This window comes from Trichinella spiralis, assembly GCF_000181795.1.
Source record: "Trichinella spiralis strain ISS 195 chromosome Unknown Scfld8, whole genome shotgun sequence".
Lineage (NCBI taxonomy): Eukaryota > Metazoa > Nematoda > Enoplea > Trichinellida > Trichinellidae > Trichinella > Trichinella spiralis.
The window spans coordinates 223,897-246,777 of NW_003526947.1; the positions used below are offsets into that span (position 1 = coordinate 223,897).

Consider the following 22,881-nt stretch of genomic DNA (forward strand, 5'->3'; position numbering starts at 1 on the left):
GATTACAAGAAAGTGTATTTCCAAGTGCCCCCGGAAGAATGTGTTGGTGTAACCCAAGGGTTGAATTTGTTTTGGGACTTTTGGGGAAATAAGGGTTTTCTTTTTTTTTTCAATAGAAAAAAGCTTGTGTTTTTTGGCGTTGCGGGTTCGGGGTGTGGCCCAGTTTGGCCCCCAATATTTGGGGCCCCCCGGGGCCTTTTTTATTCCAACCCAGGGCCAGTGGGGGTGATCCCTTGCCCCATTCTTGGGCCGGGAAATTTTAGGATTTCACGTTCGCCGGGACAATTTTTCCAAGGCGTTCAGAAGGGGGAGGAAACCCCGGCGGGGGAAGCGGTTTGTCAAAACGTTGAACCGTTACACATTCAACCATTTACAGTATGCGGGGACATGGGAAGAGGGGGGGCATGGGGTTGGGGGGAGTTTGGATTTTTTGACATGAGGGATAAAATGCATATGCAGAAAATAGAAATGCCAGTATAACGACGGATCGAAGAGAAAAAATAATTTTCCTCCCCCAGCTGCTGTTTGGGGTTGAAGGAACAAAAAAAAGAAAGAGAAAAAGCCACGACACTACCGGTGACCTTGGCCAAGCAGTTGTGGAAATTATCCTCAGGGAAGAAGTCATTCGACATTCAAAACGGAACTCATTTGTCATCGTTGTTGCTGATGGCGAAAATTCAAAATTACCACAAAATTATCTATCATTTATGAAAATTTTTGAATACTTTTTGTCCAGTAAAATGACAAATTTCTTTTCCAACTTTTTCAAATTCAACAACTTCAATACCAATGATTATCACTTTTAATCAACAATTCGGCAGTCTATGTGAATGCTTTTGTTATTTCATTTTCATGTATTTATTTTATATGAAAATCAAATTTAACATCTGATTTTATGAAGGTTTTGAATTAAATTTTAAAAATATTCTTTGAAGAATTTCAAAAATAATTGAAAAGTTAAACTTTTTATTAATGGAGATGTACTATTTAAAAAAAATATTCAAAAAGCACTTTTTTAAAAATTTATTTCAAAAATTGCACAATGTTTATTTGATCAGCAGAATTGGCAATCTGCCAACTTTTTGCTAGTAATTCTATCATCGTCGTTGAATAACTCCTTTCTTTCATTTGCTGCTTATTTCACTTTATCATGCTTTATTGAATCAAATATTTCTTTTATCATCATCAGCAATAATGCATAATTACACAATTTTTCCAACTTTACTACATACTTCTACATAACGAATAGATTTTAAATAACATACCATCAATGTTATGCAAAATTGTGTTGATGAAATATTTAATACATAATTTTGTAGTATAATTGAAAAGTTTTTGAAAATTATCATAATTAATACGAACAATTCTTAAACTTCAATGCAAAATCGATGCATTGTTGATAAGAAAATCAATAAAAAATATTACACGCAATTTTTGAACTTGATTACTTTTAAATACAATATTCATTTTATCAAAAATCTGCGTCCGCTTTGGCGTGTGAAACGAAGCGTATCGTGTTAAGAAGAAAATAGTTATTTTTTATTTCATTTAATAAATTTATTTATTAATAATTTTACATTTTATCCGCTAAACATCCCTGTTTACTGTAACTTTCGTATATTGAAGTGGTTAAAAAATTTGCAATTTAAAATCGACCAAAAATATCAAATAATTAATTAATTTCAAAATAGAAAGTGTACCTATGATGTCGGCTTAATTTCGTTTGTCTATATAAATGTCAAGCCGATAACGTGTACACAAATTCCACCCTGTATTACTATTTGTGCGCAACACTGTCCACATATCAATTTCAATTAGAAAATGAAATTTATTTAGAAGAACTCCAAAGTATTCAAATTTAGAAGTGCATGAGTGGACTATGGAATAAAAACAAATGCATTTTCAGAGCACAATTTATTTTAATTTCCACATTTTTCTCAGGTTTCAATAATAATAAAGGTTTCAATAAGTTTCAATAAAAGCTTGAATCTTCTTACTGCAATTCAACGCGCCGCTGAACTGCCACGGAAACCTCGGCTAGAAAATACCCCACGGCCTCTTCCTCCTTCAAAGTGACAAAACATTCTGTATAAAAAGAATTACGCATAAACATTAAATCAAAAACTTGCTTTTGAAAGCGGCCGCTTTTCCTCGTGGTGGAGCAGGAACTTTTGGCACTCCTTTCAACATAGTTTTAAACATAGGCGCGTTCTTCAGCATATCCGGCAGAATTAAAAAACGAATCTTCGATCCTCTTATGTAAACTTGATCCATTTGTGTTACCTGGCCATCACGATAAGTAACTGTCACATCAGTCATATTGCAATTCATATTGTCCTCTGCTTCCAGTAGTTTTCCACGAAATACTTCGCCTGAAATACGACATTTGATGGGCTTTTTATGTATTCATAACATGTTCCAATGACGCATTTAGCTTGAAATGTAAAACTGTACGCTCATACAACGGATATTGAAATGTATATACATTTGGAATCAATGTTATAAACAGATTAAACTAATTTAAAAATTCTACTAACCAGTGGTGGTTTCCAACATAACAATATGCCCTTCTGCTTCATGTAAAATTTTCAAAGGAACGCCAAGAGACATTATCACAAGCAGTCAACTTTGTAAGGTGTAAATAAAAATGATGGATTACTGTATCACCGCTTTTGCTTAATTTTCAAGTTTTGTAGATCAGTTCGCAAGTATTTATTTTTATGAAAGTGACTATAAAAATAATAACATATAATCATTTTGAATATTATTTTAGAATAAAATAACTATACCGAATTTATAAAGTGAATAGATTTATGAATAATTTATAATAAAATTCTAGCCGGTAATTTATCATTTGTAATTACAGTATTTCATTGGCACTTGCAAGATTTTTGAAAATAGCTGTGAAAATATTTTCAATATTTATTAGTTATTCATAAATTATTATAAATTTTTGGGCAAATTCTTTTCAACTGTATGGAATAGCAATTATAGGAATGTGGAAAGATTACAAGAAATAGAATACAAAATATTGCAGCATGATGTAACGCAGAAAGACAACATTGTATGCATATTCGCAAACAACATTTCAAAAAACTTTACAAGGGACATCATGGGCAGAAGAATTTTTTTATTAATGGTTTTTACAAAATGCATTTCATCAATTCAGACATTAAATATTTATTGTTGTATTAGAAATTGCATTGAAAATAAAGTAAAAATTATAAAAAAGCAACAATAGGTGAAAATTAATATGCACATAAAGGTGATTATGTTTTTCGAGTAGAGAAGCAGTTTTCCTCCTGTTTATCAGGCAAATAAAATTTATTGAACATTCAGCTTTTAGCTTACTTTTATAAATTGTATTTTTTAAATGAAAATCACAATGCTTGCATTTTTTCTCAATTATTCTGAAAATCATATACGCATTGTATATTTTTGTAAAATATACTGTTTATTGTGTGCAATCAAGGGCTACTTTCTTCTCCTCCATAAGACAATAAAATAAAAGCTCCGTGAGTGGCATATGTAATAAAAATTTTTTGCATGAATAAAAGAACCAACTGTTGATTAAAATAATAGAGAAGAAACAAATCACTCCAGTGTAAAAGTTTTGTAAAATGTTTAGCAAAAAAGTGGAAAACATAAATACCGTCGAATGAACAACACAGATCAGTGAAATATGCATTGGTGTGCAATTGTGAAATTATGTTTTTGTTGTTGTTTGTCGTCTGCGCTGCTTGTAGTGAATTGTTTTAGGAAATGAGAATTCAATTACAAAGTGGTGCTTCGATTTCGTTCAATTCGTCGTAGTCGTGGTATATGTTGTCGGACATTTGCCAGAGTTGAAGGATGTTGTCTTCAGATACTGAGGCAATCATCCATGGATTTTGCAAGCCCCAAGAGAAGTCGGATATTTTAGCCGTATGACCGGCGTGGATGAACAACAATTCCGGCGGTCCATCAATTGCGTCGTCAGCCGTTTGCTCGTCACCAATTTTGCTCATATCCCAGACATGCAAGCGACGATCAGAGCCGCTGGATGCTAAAATGGTCTCGTTTTGCGACGACCATTGCACTTGGAAGATATCATCTTGGTGTGATTCGAAAGAATGCACTTTCAACGAGAGATTGCGCATATCCCATAAACCTACCGTATGGTCGGCAGAGCCTGTTGCCACCAAGCAGCCGTTGAAAGGATTAAATTCTACGCAGTAAATTTCAGCTGGATGCGCCCTTACTGAATGCGTCGGTCGAAAGCGGTTGTCTTCTCTTATATCCCAAATCAACAGTAAATGATCGTCGCCGACGGAGGCAAAAATATGCTGGTTATTCGAATGCCAAGCCACGTCTTCTACAATATGTGTGTGGCCTTCAAATATTGACAAAGCGTCCAAGCATCCAGCTTCCGTTGACTTGGCGTTGACATCCCACATGCAAACAGTGTGATCATCAGATGCGGAAATTAAATAGCCAAAACGAATACAATTCCAAGCGAGACCGAAACCTTCTCTTACGTGACCACGCAAGCGAAGCGTGGGTTTGAAATCGCCAGACGGTTGAACTTTGTCCGTGCGTTTCGAAAAATCAAAAACGAATACTTCCGACGACGGAGACACGGTGGCAATAATATGCGCATTCTGTGGCATATAGCGTGCTCTATTCACTTCCCCCTCATGATTAACACGAGCTTCTATATGTAATTTACAAGAATAACCATGCAATGCTCCGTGTTCCATTCCTTCATTGTCGTAATATGAACGATCGTAACACACTGCCTCTTCATCTATTAAGTTCACTGACATGGCTAATAATGAATTTTGTTCGTTAGCTGTATGCGTTCCAAGCAGCAAGCTGAAAGCGGTTGAATATGAACTAGTTTTCCATATCGGATGCGGAAGCCACTGGCAAGTAAGACTTGGCCATTCTAAGCAGTGCGTGATCAATTTATCATACAAAAATGGAACATTGCGCTTCCATATTTTGTAATCGTCGTTAATCATTCGCATTTCTGCAGTTTCATCCGATGGTGTGCTCAAATATGATGTCATTTTATCAGAATTCACCAAATTACCTAAGAAAGATATTTCTGTCATTGTATACAATATATATTTTTTCAATACATAAATAATACATTAATCAATAATACGTTTTTTCAATACAATAAAATACAATATTTATTAAAATATTAGGAATTATTATATTTTGAAAACTGCGTAATTACAAGTACTTAGACAACAGTTTGCAATATACTTAAGAAATGCAAAAGTTTCACATTATTACAGTGCTTTAGTTTTCAAGAATTTAAATTAAAAATTAACGAAGAACAAAAGCTTCAGCATGAAGCATTCCATTCTAAAGCATTCGTAAGTTCAATGCATGTCAAAACGGTTCAAAGTTGTTTATGAAAATTTTGTTCCAAAAATTTACAGTGCTTGAAATTGTGGCAATTATCTTATGCTTACACAAAATATATTTAAATATTTGCGTATGAAGTTACTGTTCAGATGAACAAATGACATCCGATCGAAAAAGAGAAAATAATCATTGCAAATGTCGGATGAAGAGATATAAAAGCATGAATTTCAAGTAATGCAGTAAAGTAAATAGTCAAATATGCTGAATAAGTAACTACTACATTACATTTCTTGAATAAAACAAGAAAGAAACAAAACAATAACTGATGGCATATTTACAGTATAATCAAAATAAATGTGTCACCAATTTAAATACAGTAACCAATCAAAAAATTGATATTCCAGTTTCTCAAAATAAATCAAAATTAATCCATCTTATCCAAAGTACTTAAATTTTACATAAAATTATTATAACTGTATTACAGGAACTTGAATTATGTTTTTGTAAATTTTAATTTCAGTATATTGACATACATATGTAGCGTACATCATTATTGCATTATTATAATTATTGAATAAATTTAAAATGTTAGAAATATATAAAAGCTAATTTTTTATTTATTTTAATATTTATCAGAATTTTAGTCAATTTAAAAATTGCATAAGATACAGTATCTGAAATCACTTTTTCAAGTTTCTTAAAATTGAACTGTATAAATGCTGTTCTCTGCATAGTGAATATTGAACAAAGATAATAAATTAATAACAAGTAATTAAAAATTTTTTGCTTTGTTTACTTCTAAAATGATTAAACTCAATTTATAATGCTAATTGTGCTTCGTTTTTGTAAACGATACTGTAGTTTGTCTATTTTTTAATGAATTTGTTGTTTGTTAGATTATTACAAATGTGCATTGTTACTTTTGTTAAATGCATCCTGATTTTTTAATTCTGTGCATTAAGCATGTTATATCAATAATTGTTTCATAACTTCATAAATTGTTTATTTTAGAAGAGATTAACAAATTATGTTCGAGTTGCTTTGATGTTTTTAGTTGTTTTTTTCAGTATATTACTGTATTATATTGAATTTCAATTGTTAATTTTACATTAAGTAGGTAATTGATGGACCATAGTAATGAAAGAATCCATGTTGAAGAAATTTGCAGCCGCAAGACTCCTACTTTGGATTGGAATGCACTAGCAATAATGAAGTCAGTTTTGAAACTATGCATTAACAAGCGTAAAGAATAGATGAATGGAAATAATTTTAGAAATTTATACAATAATGTTTGATATCAACTTCGAAATTCAATATGATGTACTACTTAAAAATGTTTGCATATTTTGAGACATAAAAAGAGACGCGCTACGATAAAGAAATTTAAAAGAAGTATTCGTCGTCAACGTCGAGTTGCGAATTCTTCTTCGACCATCGGTGACCAAAGTCAGAAAAGAATCATTGTAATGAAAACGAAGTTGTTGCTTAATTTCTCTATATTTCATTCAGCTATTTGTGAAACTTCTGTAGTAATTCATTCAGAGTACGATGAAGAGGAATGGTTGCGAAGGGAGTCTGTTGCACGTGCAGAATTTTTGAAAAGCAATGAACAAAAGGACAATGTAATTTGCTTTCATTGTTTATTATTTTTTTTGCTTATAACTGTTTTTTAGAATATTCTTTCCGATGCTGCGTTGCTTGAAACAGTAAATTTTGGTGTAAGTTTATCAAGAAAATTTTTTAAAATTGAAAGTAACAGTCAATTTTTATTATTGCATTAGCATGTATTTGTGCTGTGCCAAGTGAAATGAGAAATGTTTCATCAGTTTTTTTTGAATTACGTACCATTACAACTATTTGTAAATAAAGTTTATTACAAAATTAAACGTATTTTAAAATGATATTCTGTATAATGAGATGATCAGTGTGCGTATAATGAAGTTATTTGTGAAAAGCAGTTATTATGTACGTATGTAAATATAAGTTCATACATAAACTATGCAGTTATTTAGAAAAAAACTTTTTCATTGGCTAATGCTTTATTATTTTAATAATTTTTGTTTGTATGATTAAAACAAATGCATATTATTACTGTATTTAGTTTTTGAAAGTTTTATTGATGTCATGTTTGCTTTACATTTGTAGTAAATTATGGCTTGAACTAGTCGTGAAAGCTGTGGATTTTTTTAAATTTTTGTGAAAAAAATTTTTAATGATCAGAACTGTAGAGACATGCCTTTTGTCTTTAGAATATTGACCATGACGTTTTTTTGTCAGCAGCTGAAGTTCCAAATGTTCACATTTGGAATAGCAAAGTTTCCTGTCCATATTTTTCTAGAGTGGGCAGTTGTCCGCATTATCCGCACTCGTATGTTAAAAAAATCAAATATTTGTTTTTGCTTTTGTTTTTTATAATATTTTATTTTTTCATGTAGATGTACTTTTGTTCATGAAATTCCTGATAAATCTGCTATATTGCTTATTTCCAACTTTTTCCGTCACTTTGCACTAGTTGAACCATGTTTAAACGAATCATCAGAGGAAGACATGTGGCTACTGTATGACAAATTTGAACTTTATCAAGAATTTTGTGATTTCTTTATTGATATTGAAAACCAGCTAAAAGAATTTGGCAAACTTAAAAAATTAATTGTTTGTCAGAATATAGTACGGCATCTTCGTGGCAATGTTTACGTCGAATATGCAAAGTTGGTTTTTCAAGAACATTGTCCGGGTTGGTCAGAATTACTGATATGACGTTTCAGGCAAGACGAAGCCAGAGCGGCCATGGTTGGCTTGTATGGTCGTTGGTACAATCGAATGCAAATTTATCCGAGATTAGTTTCTGTGAACTGGACCGATGCGCTTTGCAGTTGAGGAACTTTCTTTCTCTTCTTTTCATCGCATAATATATTTTAAAATTATAACAATTATGAATAATTATTTATATTTATTTCTTTTTCCTTTTAATAGATGAATTCGTGCGTTTCAAAAAATGCCAGCGAAATCCCACTTGCTATTTACTTCATCCATTTCAAAATCCCACACCAAAGCGCCGTACTTGATCTGCTTTTTTTGAAAAGAAATTTGCATATCGGAGCAATTATTTTTTTTTGTTAAGTTGAAAATAAATTTATAACTAGTAACTATTATTTTTATTGTAGTTTTCAGTTGTTGTAGTTGCGCTCTTACGGACAGTGGTGTGCATGTATGTTGGTAGGTTTTACGTTGATGTAGAATTGAAATATTGTTTACATTTGATGAATATATTTAATTTTTTTTATTTATTTAAATACGTAAATCAATCAATCAGTTAATATACATGAACATTTATATTTATATATGCATTTTCTTTTTGATAAATTTGTTTGTATTTTATATTGTATCATAATAATTGAATTATTTAAGGAGATAAAGTGACAAGGTTGAACAAACGAGAGAAAGAACATTTCTTTTTCAATGACAGATTTCTGCTTTTGAATATTGTAAGATACGTGAGAAAAGTGTTGTTTTGGGACAAATTATAACAGAATTCAATAACAAAATAAGGAAGAAATCACTGAAAGTATGTTTTGAATATACATGCACTGTAATATATGCACTTTTATTAAAGTGAATTTCTTTTTTAGTTACTATACTTTTAAAGTCAATTTAAATTTTTTAAGTGCAAATTTACATTTGATAAGTTTTAAAATAACGATAGAAACTGGAGTGTTGATGGAATTAAAATTGTATTGTTTTCTTTATTTTTTTCATCTGTTCTTTGGTTTTATTTTAAGCATATTCGTGTGAGGGTAAATGCGTGTTATTTACAATTGATGGCATATTTTATTTCTCAATATTGTCCATTTACTGGATTTTCTTTTTGCTTTTTGAACGGAATGAATATGAGTAGATGCGAACAGCGGCGATCGATTGGCAATGATCAGGCAGCTGAATGCTACCACTATCCGCTTAACAGATGTGTTAAGCTGAAACGCAAAGCTTTCAAGTTTAATTAAACATCTACTGTAGATGCGCTCAAGCCGCAAATGAATTATCTTACTGTAATAACAAGCCTGACACGGCGGTGTCATTACATAATTGTGTTATGGCTAGTGAGGAAAATGTTGAGAAGAAAATGCTGTCCAATTTACTGGACACAGGCATTACTTAATTAATATGTTTTAACGTGAAGTGGTGTATCACTTGAGCTTTCTCCATTCATTGAGCACATCCGACAATAGAGCAGCACAAGTATATCTTGAAACATCGCAAGTCAAAATATTTGTTTAACTTAGGAAATCTTTTTTATTCTTCATTTAATTAATGTGAAATTTCTTTAAATTCATATAAGTGCAGTAACAAACTGTTCAGTTACCATTGTATCATCTACATTTGAAACTTTGAATAGATTTGCAAATGAAGTTGTTAAAATATAAATTGTGTTTATATTTTTGATTTAATATTACTGAAAAACGTAACATGCACAATTACACATTTTTCAGTTTTACATTTTTAAAGCATATTGTGCATTAGGAAAAAATTTAATTTTGATCATTGGCTTTTTATTTAGCCGTATTCAAAAAAAGACTAAAACATATGTGAAAGTATTTTTTGCAGTAATCAGTCGGTATTGCTGTTGAAAGTAAGATGTGCATTTGAAATGGTTGTTTCTGTTTTAAAAATTAATTTCCTTATTGTTTCCAAATGAATATTTATTAAAAATTTGGACAGCATTGCAACATTCAACCTCTAATGAAACTTGATAATTTGACATTTTTCTTTTCTTCTTTTAGGAACATTTTTTTTTAATTTAAGGCAAATTTTATTCTTTATTATTATATTGGTGAGAATTTTAACAACGTTTTAATATTAATTGCATTTGAATTATTAGTTTCTTCTGTATGCACATGTAAGCGGATGTAATATACAATTGAAACGGGATGTTGCATGCAATGTGTTTGTGTTGTTTTTCAACTTTTCATATTTCTATTTAAAGCATGATTCTGTGAAAGCAGAAAGCGATGAAAATTGTTCATTTTTGTTTTGAATTTATAAGAGGATTTATGAAATGGAATTATAATAATTGAATAAATTTTAGCACATTTTTGTTTGACATAATCAATTCAATCCTATTTCATAGTTGAGTAGCATTGTAGAGGTAAAATAAACAGAACGCTGATTGAAGTTGAACAAATGTCATTAATCTGTTCAACATTCTTGCGATATGAAGGAAGAATTTAATTAAAAATGTTGTAAAGAGCTGCACTGTAATAATTCTTCTCTAGCCTCCGGTGCTCAGTATTTTGTAATAGTTCTTTTTAGAAAAATATTAAAAGCACACAGGGCAGATAAGAGTGACTTTTCTTTTGAAAAGTGCTGAATCGAATTCGAATACGTGAATTCGACCTATGAAAAAGATTATTTCACAATGCATCTTTCTTTTATTCAACAATCAGGCTTAAAGTTTAGCAAATTATTTGGATATATCAGAAAAAGCATCTACTATCGCAATTGTGCATCATACAATTTTAATTAATAACTTTGATTTTTAAATATCTATTTTAATATTCTGTACATTGCAGGAAGTATGAAAATATTTTTTTATTTTATTTTAAAATTTATCATAGCTTTTAATTTACGATGCAATAAAATTATATATCTATATATATTATATAAAATTAACAATGTATCATTTTCTGTTTGATCGAATATTAAGCATTTTGATTATTTCAAATTATAGGCAGTTAAGCTATTTTTATACTTACAGCTGGGACTATTTTTGATAAGCTGCTTTTCCTTTGCTTTATCAGGATTTAATTTTTTAATTCAGTGTTTTTAGTTTAATTTTAGTAAAGTAGAAATTTAAGGACCCTTCTGTTGTCAATCGAGAATTGGCAATATGGTGGTTTTTGTCAATTTTTTTGCGTAGGTGAATTTTTATACAGCAAAATGAATTCAGTTTTTAGAATGCAATGACTGTTTCGAAAAGAAATGCATTATTTTAAAAGCATCTTTAATAAATGATGCAAACAGTGCACAAACTGCTGCCTTTGCTTAGATAAGATGAAGATGGGTTTTCTGTTTGATCGAATAAAAAAGAAATTAAGATTACTTCCTCACTTGTAATGTTCTATAAAATACATTCATTTTGAATATGCACTATTTGAAGCAACTGTTTATTCTTTTCTTACATTACAGTTTTACAGTTAAATAAATCGTAAACTGTAGGGCTTTCTTGCACTAGCCAAAAAGCTTAATATCATTGCATTTTATCGTTGCATTTTAATCGGAATTTTATTCTCGTAAATTTATTTCACATATAATGATTCATTTTTATTTCACACACTTTTCTGAATACGTGACATGTTCTTAATGTTTTGAATTAAAAAAAAACATTAGATTGATGTAATTGCGCTCATCACATAGCATCTGATGACATTAAAATTAATTGTTAGCTTAACCATGCATTTATGCTGTTGTTCATTTATATGCTTAGTCAGTGTTTCATTATTTTAAAAATCAGAAGAATAAAGGGAAGTACTGATGCAATATCTTTTTGTGAAAAATTTTCCAATGAAATCTATGAAAACCTGAAAAAAACGTAAATATTTGCGAATATGTTCATATTAAAATACATTTCATTCCTAAATAATTTTATTTATTATATTTAAAGCAATGAATCAATAACAAAGACAAACAATAAATAAGTGCAATTTCAAAAATATGCAGACGAAAGTTGTCCTGTAAACAGTAGCTCAAATAGTTATTCACAACTTTGCACTGAATTTTTAAATTTTGCATTTTACTGTATTTAATATCACAAATATGGCATCATTTATTTTTTCAATACTTTGCTTTTATGTAGCTGTTATTCGGTTAGAAAGAACGCCATTTTAAATTAAATTTCTTGTTATGCATTGTAAAAGTTTCCTGCAAAGTCAATGAAAAGAATTGATTTCATCTTATGAACAAAACAAAAATGAAAAGAAATATGAAAAACAACATCAAAAGTAAAAATTTTTTATTTATAATAGTGCGTGCAGAAAAAATTAAAATTTGAATTCCTCTTTTACTTACAAGTAGTAGTATGTTTCAAGTGCGACGAATGTTATATGAAAAAATGATTTCATTGATTTCACCACAATTTACTTTTATTTGTGTTATATATATATATATATATATATATTCAGCACTCGTTTTCAGGATTTAAATCTATTTTGTATTTGCAAAAATATATATTAATTTTTTTATTGTTTTGTAGAGGTAAAACAAAATGATCTTTTTGAAACTAGTGAAATTTCAGAATTTGATGTGGCCATTGTTCATATTATGAATATGAAGGAATTATTTTCAAGTATATTAACATTTGCTGAATGGGTTTCATTTGCAATTGATTACAGTAAGTTTGGGTGATGAATTTGATCAAACTTTAACGTAACGGTTTCTTTTCTTTCAGTTACCATTGTTAAAAGGCCCCAGGCACTGTCTCGTCAAGTTAATATAGTGAAATATATGAAATGGCGGCAGCTGTCTTTGCCAACTTGCACGTGACGCATCAAGCCGCTTTAAGGCGCTTATAGACATTGCGTGAAGTTTGTTGTTAATCTGCTTCTCTGGTCGTTAGTTTGGGTTAGAACTGCCTTAGGCGGGCCGAATAGACGGTCGCAAGTGTTGGTTGAGCGTTGTTCCCAATGTGCCTTGGCGTAATATCTAATCGACTGTTGAAATTGCATCGCCGGTGCTGACAACCGATTGATTGGCCAGCCGCAGGCATTGTAAGGCTATTGATTGGTCAGCCGGCGGCTGTGATCGATCTGTTTTTTGGCCAATCAACATACAACATCAGCGAAGCTTATTCGTCGACTGGCACTAAGGCGTCGCTTCAGGTGTTCAAGTCTTTCGATACCGTCGGCATAGAATCAAAGTGGACACAGACAGAAAGCCAGAGGATGAGACTGGGCTAAACGTAAGAGGGGGAGGTGAACAGCAACTCTGGTTACGAAGCAAAAGCTGAGCTGGCACCTGCATGACGGCTACACTGGCAGTACCACCAGAAGCACTTCTAGAGGGAAATTGGCTGCTAATTCAATCCGTCTTCTAATTGTTTTTCACTATTAGCTGCATTGACCATCATGTCATTTTTGCCTGTTGACCGTCGTGGAATCATCAATCAACAGGTACGTATCACACGTTTAATCTATATAGCCTATTTACAAATATCCCTGGAGTCAAATTTTAATTCCAAATTTTAGTTTTATGCAGATTAAATTGCTTGGGCTCAAAATTATTCTGAATTTTGAATTATATATATATATATATATATTTGCAGTCTGTTTTCTATGAGAGTGCTTAAGATGCTGATGCAATAAATTTGTCGATTTCATATTTATACCGTTCACAACAATAGTTAAACCCCTCTACTATATAAAGCATTTGGATTCTGTGGACGCGTTTTGAATTTATTACAAAATGGTTATTATACGCATTGTTGTTGTGAATGCAGTAATTCAACTTTTCACATGATTATTTTTACAGTAAAATCCTGATTTTTGTTTGACGCAAAGTAGTATAATACGTGAAACTTTCACGAAAGTAGCCATTGAAAACATAGGTAGCTTGAACAGTATTCCTTTTTCTTAACTGATTTGTTCATATTTTATCGTTATGTTTATCTTGAATTTTTTGGCATTTATTATTAATAATATAATTGTACTTCAATTTCATATCAATTAGTCTATTTTTGCTTTTTTATGAGCATTGTTAATGCTGAGAAATAAGTGTATAAGAAATAAGCAAGAAGCAAATGGTGTAATTTGATTGTAAAGGTTTGATTACAATATCTTCCATAACGGAAACAAAGTGTCATCGCGACGCTTCTTTTATGAAAAAGAAGCTTATGAAATGATGGCAAAAATATTTCACTGTCCACATTAAATTTTTGTATGACTTTTTTTCATTTGCGTGATATTTATGGAAATGATATGAAATATGCTTGAAATGTACCAAAGTGTGTTTTCATGTACTTCATGTTAAACATTTAAACGTTTTAAAAGATTCAGAGGAGCATTTAATTGCATTAATACGCTTAAGAACTTTTAGTGCAATGAAGTAAGATAAGAATATTTATCAGTTACCATGAAAAGCCAGAGTATTACATTTATACATTCAGAATTTTATAATTTTTTGTATGAAAAGCACATTTGATTGTTGTTGTCTAATATTATTTATTATATATTATTTTGTAGTGCGTTCTAACATTTCCATTGTATGCAGCTGTAGAATTTATATAGAATAACATATATGTGAATTAATTGTAAGTTGTGCTTTGGGAGTATTTAATCAGTTGTGCTGTCAATTGCTTTGCTTCAGCAAATATAATAAATATTAAGATATGTTTGAGCATCTAAACACTGCCTGTGGAGAGAAGTATTGACTTGAAGGAAGTATAAAGTTTTGTACAGCAGCTGGTTTAAAATAAAGAAATTTCTTTTAATTAAAACTGAAATGCTCGAAGAAGATAAAATTTAATTCTGTTGTGAATGATGTGGTTACTCTGCAGAATGTGATTCGATATTTTTTGTTATTTTTGAAAATTTTATGAAGCAAATGTGTAATGTTTGAATGTAGCAATGTTACACTAGTAGAGTTATTTAATAATTTCTGCTGAGGAATGTATGAGTTTTTTCAGCATGTAGATAGCTATTTTGGCATCATCAAATCATAATGTAATAAATTCATACTAATTAAGCAACTTTTTAAAAAGAGTAAACTGTCAAAAGTGCTCAGTTAAAAGGATACATAATGAAGTTGATTTGCATGATTGAAAGTCATGACAGTTAATTTCAAGAAATAGTATACAGTGGAATATGAACAGTTATTTAACGAAATTAAATCATTTGATGTGTCATGTGCTTTTTTTATTGAGTAGCGTCTTCAATTTTGATGAAGTTATTATAACTGAAGTTCTGCTTAAGTAGTCCATTCATAGCATTCAATTTTTTTATTTTGACTTCTTACAATGACTATATTAATTTTCTGATTTTTATTTATGCATTATTTTTATTTTAATTTTCAAATTTTATTATAGCTGGTTTATTATTTTTATTGTGAAAATGTATAATCTTGGGTAAATAAGTTAAAACATATTTAATAAATTTGAATGGGCTTTGTAAAATAATTATGAAAAAGTAAAAAATGGCTTGTAATCGATCGTAAGTGAGCTTCATATATAAATATACAATGAATTAGTTATGTTGACAAATAAATACATAATTAAGTAAAAATATTGATATTAATGGTAATAGCAATAGCAGTGTATTGAAATATTATCAGTTAAAGATTGAAGCAGTTCACACTTATTGAAGCAGTTTTGAGGTGAAACAAATAATATTCAGAATATTAGATAGATCTATTTAAAATTTTCTAAAATAAGACGGAATTTTCTTCTTCAGCTTGTAATCTACTGTTCTTTTTTTTGTTAAATTAAATGAAATCATTCGTATTTAATTCGTATCACTTTTTAAATGGAGCACGATAACATGGAATATTAAAATAAAGTGAAAAATATTTGAAAATTGTCTTTGAACTTTAATTAATAATTGTATGAACGCTTTTCTAACATGGCTGTTGCCTGTTTTACTTACATTAAGCAAATTTAATGATATTTTTCACAATTTTGACACATTAGAAGTATGCAGTGCAAAAGTGTTTTTTTTCTACTAAATAATCAATTTTTAAAATAATAAGTTTTATTTTTATAAACAGTATTCATCAGTATTGGAAAATCAATTACTTGTCACTTTAAAAATTTAAAAAGGTTCTTCCCTGAATTCACAAAACTGTGTTATAGAAATTAATCATTTAAATTGCTAAATGTATGGAAAAAGCTGAAATTGCTATAAGTGCCATTTGAAATATCTATAAAATGTGACATTGTTTAGTATAAATCTAGCAGCCGCTGGAAAGTGCTAATTTCATGTTTGACATTACTGAGTGAAAGTAAACATTTGCTATTAAAAAAAAATCTGTTGTTTCACGCTGTTCAAAGGCTAAGAGGAATTTAGCTGAAAATAAAAATTATAAGAAGAAACTCGTTCATATTTGCGTTATGCGTCGAGCTCAAAACGGTTGCATGAAAGGAACGGGAGACGTTTCAACGCCGCTAATCGAACACGCATTTGATGATCTGAGAGCGGTTCGTCAGATCTCAGCTCTGCTAAAAGCCTCTATCCAAGTCACCAGATGCGTCGCTCAGCCGGTTTATCACATCTGAAGTTCACGGAAAAAGCGCAGTTAATTGATATGAAGTGGAAAGATGCTTAAACGACAGGGTGTAACAGTTGGTGGAGGCACCATGAACGGTTAGGAAAGTTCAAGAATTATCTTATCTTTCGCTCAACAAGAATGCTAATTTAATATCTGCGAAAAATTTTAATTTGTTTTATCGTTCAGTCTGCCGTTATCGCTTGCCTGTTCTGATAGTGCATTTTGCATGTTTATTCATTCAAGCAGCGGCGCACTGCGCGATTAAAACGAGAATTTCTTGATGAAATTTGTTGAAAGAAATAGTATACCGCTAGCAGTACTTTATGCAAATGTGATTTATGATGCAAAATTGATTGATTGATTGAAAAAGCGTTAAAGTCACATCGCAGATGTGTTAACGTGTGAAACTGTTAAAATGGCCAGCGATCAGTTTTTGCATTCAGTGCACCACGAAGGGGATTTTTCAAATCTGATGGAATTAGAAACGGCAAATCACCTGCAAAATCAAGAAGGCGTTACTGGTGATGATCAACTAATTGAATATTTTCGGTCGACTAATGAACTGCAACTGCTAAATAGCTCCAAAAAAGAAACAGATTCAAATTTCATTTCTTATGACGTTCCTTTTGCAACTTATACAGACAGCTCCGCATCGGTCACCACGACCATTATTTATCCGTCAGAGACGTTCTGCACGCAGGTTTGAAGTGGTTCTTTTTTAAATTTATTCTATAAGGAATGACGTATTTTGTCAAATTTTGAAGAATAATGTATAAATGTAAAAAAATTGCCTAGCACTTGAAAAGCTGTAATCATTACTGGTGATAAAACAATTTTTTTAATCACTTTTAAAGCTATTTTGTTCTTTTCCTTCTATTTGCTTTGGAAATCTGAAACATCAGTACCCCATTTTAATACACAATTTTGGCTAGCTGTTAAATTTATATTCTCTCTTTCAATACAATTTGTTTGTTCAGTTTCACGTAGTGCGTACTTATATAAATGAGAATGTCCGTGTGCAAATAGTTCAGTAAAATTTCTCAAAAGAAATTTTTTAATTAATTCATATATATTACATTAATTCAAAATAATACAAATTAGTTCGTTAGTACATTTATAAATGTGTACCGCTTATTTAAGAATAAATGTGTAAAATGAACTTACGAGGTGTATGCTTTTCAAAAAACCTTTATGATAATTTTTCTTACTATTTGAATAAAAATAAGAAAATTCATATGTTGATTAAATTTTCAACTTGAATTTTGAACTTTAAGTTCATTTAAAACTTGAATTTGGACATTGCAAACAGTATTTTTAAAAGCGGTTTGTCAGTTATTCAAAATAACTATATAAGGACAATTCATAACTCATTGGTAAATAGTCTAATAAAGTTACATTTAATTTAAAATTATTTTTTTCGTTTCCTTATAAAATGATATAACAATTCATATTTCCAAAAATGATGCGTCTAGAAAAATTGATTTCATGTCAGTTTCATTTTAATAGAATTTTGACAGCATTGTATCATTCCACACCTTGCTTTGTGAATTTGCAGTGTTTCGTTCGAGAAAGGTGCATTGTGCTCCTCGTTAGGTGCCAACAAAATTCCATTATAATGAATAATTTTTTGTACACATGTTTCTGTTTAGCACAGATGCTGAACTAAATACCACTAATGGGAAAAATGAATGTTAGTTGGTATTCAGTACTGTTCAATTTAGTGTTTACTTTTTCGAAGTATATTGTCATTAAATAATTTGCAGTAATTGCATCAATGTCATTTTTAAGTCGTAGAAAATTTACTTGAATATGAAATGTCATATGCCGTAAATAAAATTGTTACATTTATAGCATAAGCGATGGTTTTATGCAATTATAGACGGGGAACTTTCCTTTTATTTGTGAAACGTTTTCGAAAACGTGAAATAAGAATTTATTCAATCACAACAGAAAAACATTTGCATGATGACAGAAAAGAATCGAGACAATACTTATGCTTGAATATGGAAAAGCGAAAGTGGGCTGATAGACCTGTTTCTGTAGGATGCTACCTTCGATTTTAAATGACTGCTCTTCTAAATATGTCATATGTGCTTTCTATGACGACCTTGTTTCTGCTTTCCAGCATCATGCATATTAGTCTGGTTTTGATTTCCTTTATCATTTTAGTTAGGTATAAGTTTTCTTAACATGTCGGTCACAATTGCTTTATTGATATCATGTTTGGGCAGTTTTGTTGATTGTGAGGTTGCTCGCTCTAAACATTGCCATTAGGGAATTTAGAATATTACTGTCAGTTAGAGCTGGTTACCTTAGGCTTGCCTTTTGGCAATCCTGATTAGCGTTTGACAAGTTACCGGTGTTGCGGTTGTTTTTGTAATGTGTTACCGTATACACTAAATGGAGGTATACTTGAATATGCAAATTATAACGCTTACTTTTACGTACAAGATATTGCAACACTTTTAATTGTTGATTTTTTTTACAGGAACGGAGGGACCTCAATGTCACTTCGTCTTGCTCTTCATTTCCAAACACACGACTGACTCATGTGCCGTTGGCGAATTTTCAAACACCTTATTTTCCACCTCCATATAATGCTCATGCTGATTTTGCTTCTGCCGTGAATGCAACAGACCCATATGCGCATCTTAACTCTCTGCAGCCATCTCAAGTATGTATTATTAATGTTCTGAGGTAATCAATTCAGATCATTATCCTACTGATTCGACTGATTGTTTAGTATGCTGGATTTCAACGTGCTGATGAAATGCATGCTCGTTTGCCTGATATGTCTTCATATGGAGGGCGCACAACAGATTACAGGAGCCTCATTCACCCGGCCGCACACGGTGCAATCTCTGCTCAAGATGCGTTGCTGCAGTTGACACAGAATAGTGGAGAAACTGCACACGGCATGGTAAATAGCAAGAGTTCACTTTTAATATTTTCAATAAACTCTTTTTTCAGGAATGTTGTAGCCAGGGCGTATTAGCTGAACAAGCAGGTGTCATAAGAACAGGTCAGTTATGAGATGTTATACAGTTGTTAAGAATGACTTATACATGTTATTGATTTAATACTAAAATTTGATACTGGATTTTAAAACTGAAACACTAAAATAAGCTGTTTTTTGCTGAAATTTAAATATTTCAAATTTAAATCATTAGTCTTATTTTTGAGCAGTGTAAGGCTTTTTAATTAAGAAACACTGCTTGTTTAAGTCTTAATGAAGTAACTGCTAGATGGCTTTTAATGTTTGCAACATACATACACACGTCACCAGGCTATCACAACATAAAGTTTCAGCTTTATTTAGTACATTTAATACAGATAGTATATTTAAAAAGTGCTGCCTGATGTGATTTTAAAGCAGAGGTCTTTAAATTTTATGATTTATTAATTAGAGCTTTTTCTGTTAGTTTAAGTAGTGTAATGTCATTTTGTTGACGAAGTTGAAGTAATTTAAGCTCTTCGATTTTGAAATCATTTTACTTTCCTTTCACATAGTTTAAAAATTTTACCCAGGAGTAGAAAAAAATAATGTGCTTCAGCATTTCCAGGGAGTACTTATTGGTAATAAATTTACATTTAACATGAGGACGATTTACTTGTTTGTATATTTTAAGTAAATTTTGGCAATATTTATTCAGTTTCAATAAATGAGTGAAAAAATTGCTCATTCAATGTCGATGTCGGCAAATACATTTAAAAAATGTCTTTTCTTTATAAGTAGTTACTGATTCTAATTCAATATGCTTATTCGTATGTCCGAAGTATATATTTTTGATTTTTCATGCGTTATAGACTTAAATAATTTAAAATTAAGTTTTTCCTGTTTGCAGTATTAATATCGATAAATAAAACTGAGTTAATTATGACATAATCCTGAAGTTGATTATTCTATTTATCCGCTGGTTTATCAAATGCATATTTGTAGCAGTTATTCGCCCTAAACTTGAAGTTAATGGGTATAACCTACCAAACATAGCGTCACCAATGGACATTTTTTGTTCAGTGCCTGGTCGACTTAGCCTCCTCAGCTCCACTTCGAAATATAAAGTAACAGTTGGTGAGATACAAAGACGTCTATCACCACCTGAATGTTTAAACGCCTCGCTTTTGGGTGGCATACTTCGTAGGTAATTATATTTGTGTTTCTAAATTAAGCTTATAAATTTAAATGGAAATTTTAGCTGCAGCCATTATTTGAATAAGATTTATTGATTTTTTTATTTATTTCAAGTTTAATGCAAGTGTAAGAAATAGCAGATCATTTCATTTCAGTAATATTGGCATTCTGTTATCTTGGCTTGCTATCATCTCTGATGAATTCTGAATATTTGACATATAAATTTCTTTTTGTAGTAATAATGGTTTGTTACTTGCTGATTTTTCATATGGTTTTAGTCAAAATGCTAAAATTCTATGGCAATTGTTTTCATTATTGCATTGCATTATTGCAAAGTACAATTGCCATTTAACAGTTGTTATTTAAAAAATATTTAAGTGCTAAACGTGAAAATTTACTGTTAACTGTTAATTAAATTAATCAAAAAAAACTGTTCGAAAGTTGTGTCTCATAACATAATTGAGGACAAATTTTAATATATGCAAAAATAAAATGATTTAAACTGGCATTACGTTAAGTTTGAAAACTTTGCATATTTTAAGAGCAAAGTCCAAAAATGGAGGAAAGTCTTTGCGAGAAAGTTTAGAAAAAATTGGTTTAAATTTGCCTGCCGGTAGACGGAAAGCAGCTAATGTGACACTGCTGACCTCTCTCGTTGAAGGTAATTAAATTCGTTTTGCAGCATCAATTTTTCTTTTTCATTCATGTGCTTACAATTATTGTAAGCTGAATTAATTTATATCTAACAACTATGTCATTTTTGTTTGGCAATTCAATTTCGCTTTAATAATTATTCTGTTTTGTCAGGCTGGTATGGAAATTTAATTTTTTTAAGATCATGTTGCCCAAATGGAAATGGACAGTTTCTCTGAAGATGTTATTGTTATTTTTTCATTTTATAGTTACCTAATTTACTTTAAACATAACAATAGATTGTATAAAGCAAGCCTCTTCTTTGTTTGAGTGTGAATTTCCAAAATTAATTTAAAAATTAAACTTTCCGTGCAGTCAGTAATTTTTATAAATTATAATGTCGAGTAAATACTTCAGACGTGAATTAAACTTACAGAGTTAATCTTACAAAAAATATGATTTGAAATAGTTGCACACAGCTAGCGCAAGTTTTGTCAAAGAAAAAGTACAATGTTGGGCATAAATATCAAATAAGCAAGGATAATGATGTAACACAAATGGAGCAGTATTTGATAAAATTATCTGGTATCTTATATTGGTCTACATGCAGAATTATTTGATGAATTATTTTAATATCGCTTAATGCAACATTAAAATCAAAATGAGTGCCTTTGAACGTGAACGCATGTTTCAGGTGAGGCGATTCACTTGGCACGTGATTTTGGCTACGCTTGTGAGACTGAGTTCCCATCACGTCAAGTCGGTGAATATCTGTGCCGTACCCAATGTTCAGGAGACCTCAGAGAAATGCAACGTCGAAAAGAAATGCTGCTTGCTACAAAGTAAAATGTTACAGCTCTGTTTATGCATGCAATAAACAATAATTTCAGGCAAGTTTTGAAAGAATTCATTTCTTTGTTAAATCAAGATCGCAGTCCGTTGTGCAATTCTCGTGATCCGCCGATTTTGGAACCAAACATCCAACGCCACCTTACTCATTTTTCACTGCTAACTCATGGTTTTGGCTCGCCGGCAATTTGCTCCGCAATGTCAGCCGTTTTTTCATACATCAGTGAATCGCTGAAATATCTGGAGCGTCATTTTCCACCATTGCAGTCTCCGCACGCGAATCAATCATTGCCTCATTTGATTCCCCAACCGCTAACGTCAAAAGGCGACGGAAAAGGGATAGTATCATCAACAGGCGACTCATCTTCGTCTGCCGTGGCAAAACTTTGATCGTATGTCAGTTTCATGCTGCTTTTTTTTTAAAGTAAAGATCCATCCATTCGAACGAGAATATCTGATGTGTTCGTTTATTTGGTCGCTTGAAACAGTCATTCAGCCTGTTTCATTTTCTAAAATCATTTAAATGACTACTAGCGTTGCTTGTATTGTTAGCGAAGTTTTTTTTTCTTTTTCTTTTTGCATTTACGCGTCCTTGTTATTATTTCAGTGTATGTTGCTATAGGTTATAGAGCGTTTTTCTTTCATGTGCTTCATTTCAA

At 31.0% G+C, this 22,881-nt stretch overlaps 6 protein-coding genes across 6 annotated transcripts; 5 read left to right on the forward strand and 1 right to left on the reverse strand.

Moving 5' to 3' along the window:
* Positions 1–2,003: 2,003 nt before the first annotated feature.
* Tsp_11739 (putative LSM domain protein) lies at positions 2,004–2,610 on the reverse strand. Its single transcript, XM_003372704.1, has 3 exons — positions 2,538–2,610; positions 2,126–2,372; positions 2,004–2,085 (listed from the first exon to the last, which is right to left on the reverse strand). The coding sequence occupies exons 1-3, from the start codon at positions 2,608–2,610 to the stop codon at positions 2,004–2,006; spliced, it is 402 nt and encodes a 133-aa protein (XP_003372752.1).
* A 1,329-nt stretch (positions 2,611–3,939) lies between these two features.
* Tsp_11740 (conserved hypothetical protein) lies at positions 3,940–4,426 on the forward strand. The gene is made up of 2 exons (XM_003372705.1): positions 3,940–4,190; positions 4,216–4,426. The coding sequence occupies exons 1-2, from the start codon at positions 3,940–3,942 to the stop codon at positions 4,424–4,426; spliced, it is 462 nt and encodes a 153-aa protein (XP_003372753.1).
* A 1,089-nt stretch (positions 4,427–5,515) lies between these two features.
* On the forward strand, positions 5,516–9,002 carry Tsp_11741 (conserved hypothetical protein). The gene is made up of 14 exons (XM_003372706.1): positions 5,516–5,589; positions 5,879–5,900; positions 6,370–6,404; positions 6,527–6,571; positions 6,710–6,804; positions 6,868–6,980; positions 7,032–7,076; positions 7,608–7,726; positions 7,794–7,916; positions 8,027–8,199; positions 8,332–8,415; positions 8,523–8,566; positions 8,849–8,923; positions 8,988–9,002. Exons 1-14 carry the CDS (start codon positions 5,516–5,518, stop codon positions 9,000–9,002), a joined length of 1,062 nt encoding a protein of 353 aa, XP_003372754.1.
* Positions 9,003–10,771: 1,769 nt separating this feature from the next.
* Positions 10,772–12,894, forward strand: Tsp_11742 (hypothetical protein). Its single transcript, XM_003372707.1, has 5 exons — positions 10,772–10,806; positions 11,211–11,272; positions 12,073–12,105; positions 12,605–12,742; positions 12,800–12,894. The coding sequence occupies exons 1-5, from the start codon at positions 10,772–10,774 to the stop codon at positions 12,892–12,894; spliced, it is 363 nt and encodes a 120-aa protein (XP_003372755.1).
* A 4,129-nt stretch (positions 12,895–17,023) lies between these two features.
* Tsp_11743 (conserved hypothetical protein) lies at positions 17,024–17,642 on the forward strand. Its single transcript, XM_003372708.1, has 2 exons — positions 17,024–17,308; positions 17,586–17,642. Exons 1-2 carry the CDS (start codon positions 17,024–17,026, stop codon positions 17,640–17,642), a joined length of 342 nt encoding a protein of 113 aa, XP_003372756.1.
* Positions 17,643–18,467: 825 nt separating this feature from the next.
* Positions 18,468–22,612, forward strand: Tsp_11744 (transcription factor AP-2 alpha). The gene is made up of 8 exons (XM_003372709.1): positions 18,468–18,647; positions 19,097–19,282; positions 19,352–19,528; positions 19,579–19,630; positions 20,549–20,750; positions 21,283–21,401; positions 22,068–22,215; positions 22,264–22,612. The coding sequence occupies exons 1-8, from the start codon at positions 18,468–18,470 to the stop codon at positions 22,610–22,612; spliced, it is 1,413 nt and encodes a 470-aa protein (XP_003372757.1).
* The last annotated feature ends 269 nt before the right edge of the window (positions 22,613–22,881 follow it).

Coding starts and splice junctions, on each gene's coding strand:
- Tsp_11739 (XM_003372704.1), bottom strand. CDS start 2,610: ATGTCTCTTGGCGTTCCTTTGAAAATTTTACATGAAGCAGAAGGGCAT. Junction 2,373..2,537: donor TATGTTGGAAACCACCACTG/GTTAGTAGAATT, acceptor GTCGTATTTCAG/GCGAAGTATTTCGTGGAAAA. Junction 2,086..2,125: donor GCGGCCGCTTTCAAAAGCAA/GTTTTTGATTTA, acceptor CTTTTTATACAG/AATGTTTTGTCACTTTGAAG.
- Tsp_11744 (XM_003372709.1), top strand. CDS start 18,468: ATGGTTTTATGCAATTATAGACGGGGAACTTTCCTTTTATTTGTGAAA. Junction 18,648..19,096: donor GGGCTGATAGACCTGTTTCT/GTAGGATGCTAC, acceptor TTTTTTTTACAG/GAACGGAGGGACCTCAATGT. Junction 22,216..22,263: donor GAAATGCTGCTTGCTACAAA/GTAAAATGTTAC, acceptor CAATAATTTCAG/GCAAGTTTTGAAAGAATTCA.
- Tsp_11742 (XM_003372707.1), top strand. CDS start 10,772: ATGCATCTTTCTTTTATTCAACAATCAGGCTTAAA. Junction 12,106..12,604: donor TGTAAACAGTAGCTCAAATA/GTTATTCACAAC, acceptor ATTGTTTTGTAG/AGGTAAAACAAAATGATCTT. Junction 12,743..12,799: donor TTCATTTGCAATTGATTACA/GTAAGTTTGGGT, acceptor CTTTTCTTTCAG/TTACCATTGTTAAAAGGCCC.
- Tsp_11740 (XM_003372705.1), top strand. CDS start 3,940: ATGAACAACAATTCCGGCGGTCCATCAATTGCGTCGTCAGCCGTTTGC. Junction 4,191..4,215: donor CCTGTTGCCACCAAGCAGCC/GTTGAAAGGATT, acceptor AATTCTACGCAG/TAAATTTCAGCTGGATGCGC.
- Tsp_11741 (XM_003372706.1), top strand. CDS start 5,516: ATGACATCCGATCGAAAAAGAGAAAATAATCATTGCAAATGTCGGATG. Junction 5,590..5,878: donor TATAAAAGCATGAATTTCAA/GTAATGCAGTAA, acceptor TTTTAATTTCAG/TATATTGACATACATATGTA. Junction 7,077..7,607: donor TTGAAACAGTAAATTTTGGT/GTAAGTTTATCA, acceptor TTTTGTCTTTAG/AATATTGACCATGACGTTTT.
- Tsp_11743 (XM_003372708.1), top strand. CDS start 17,024: ATGGCCAGCGATCAGTTTTTGCATTCAGTGCACCACGAAGGGGATTTT. Junction 17,309..17,585: donor CAGAGACGTTCTGCACGCAG/GTTTGAAGTGGT, acceptor TTGTTTGTTCAG/TTTCACGTAGTGCGTACTTA.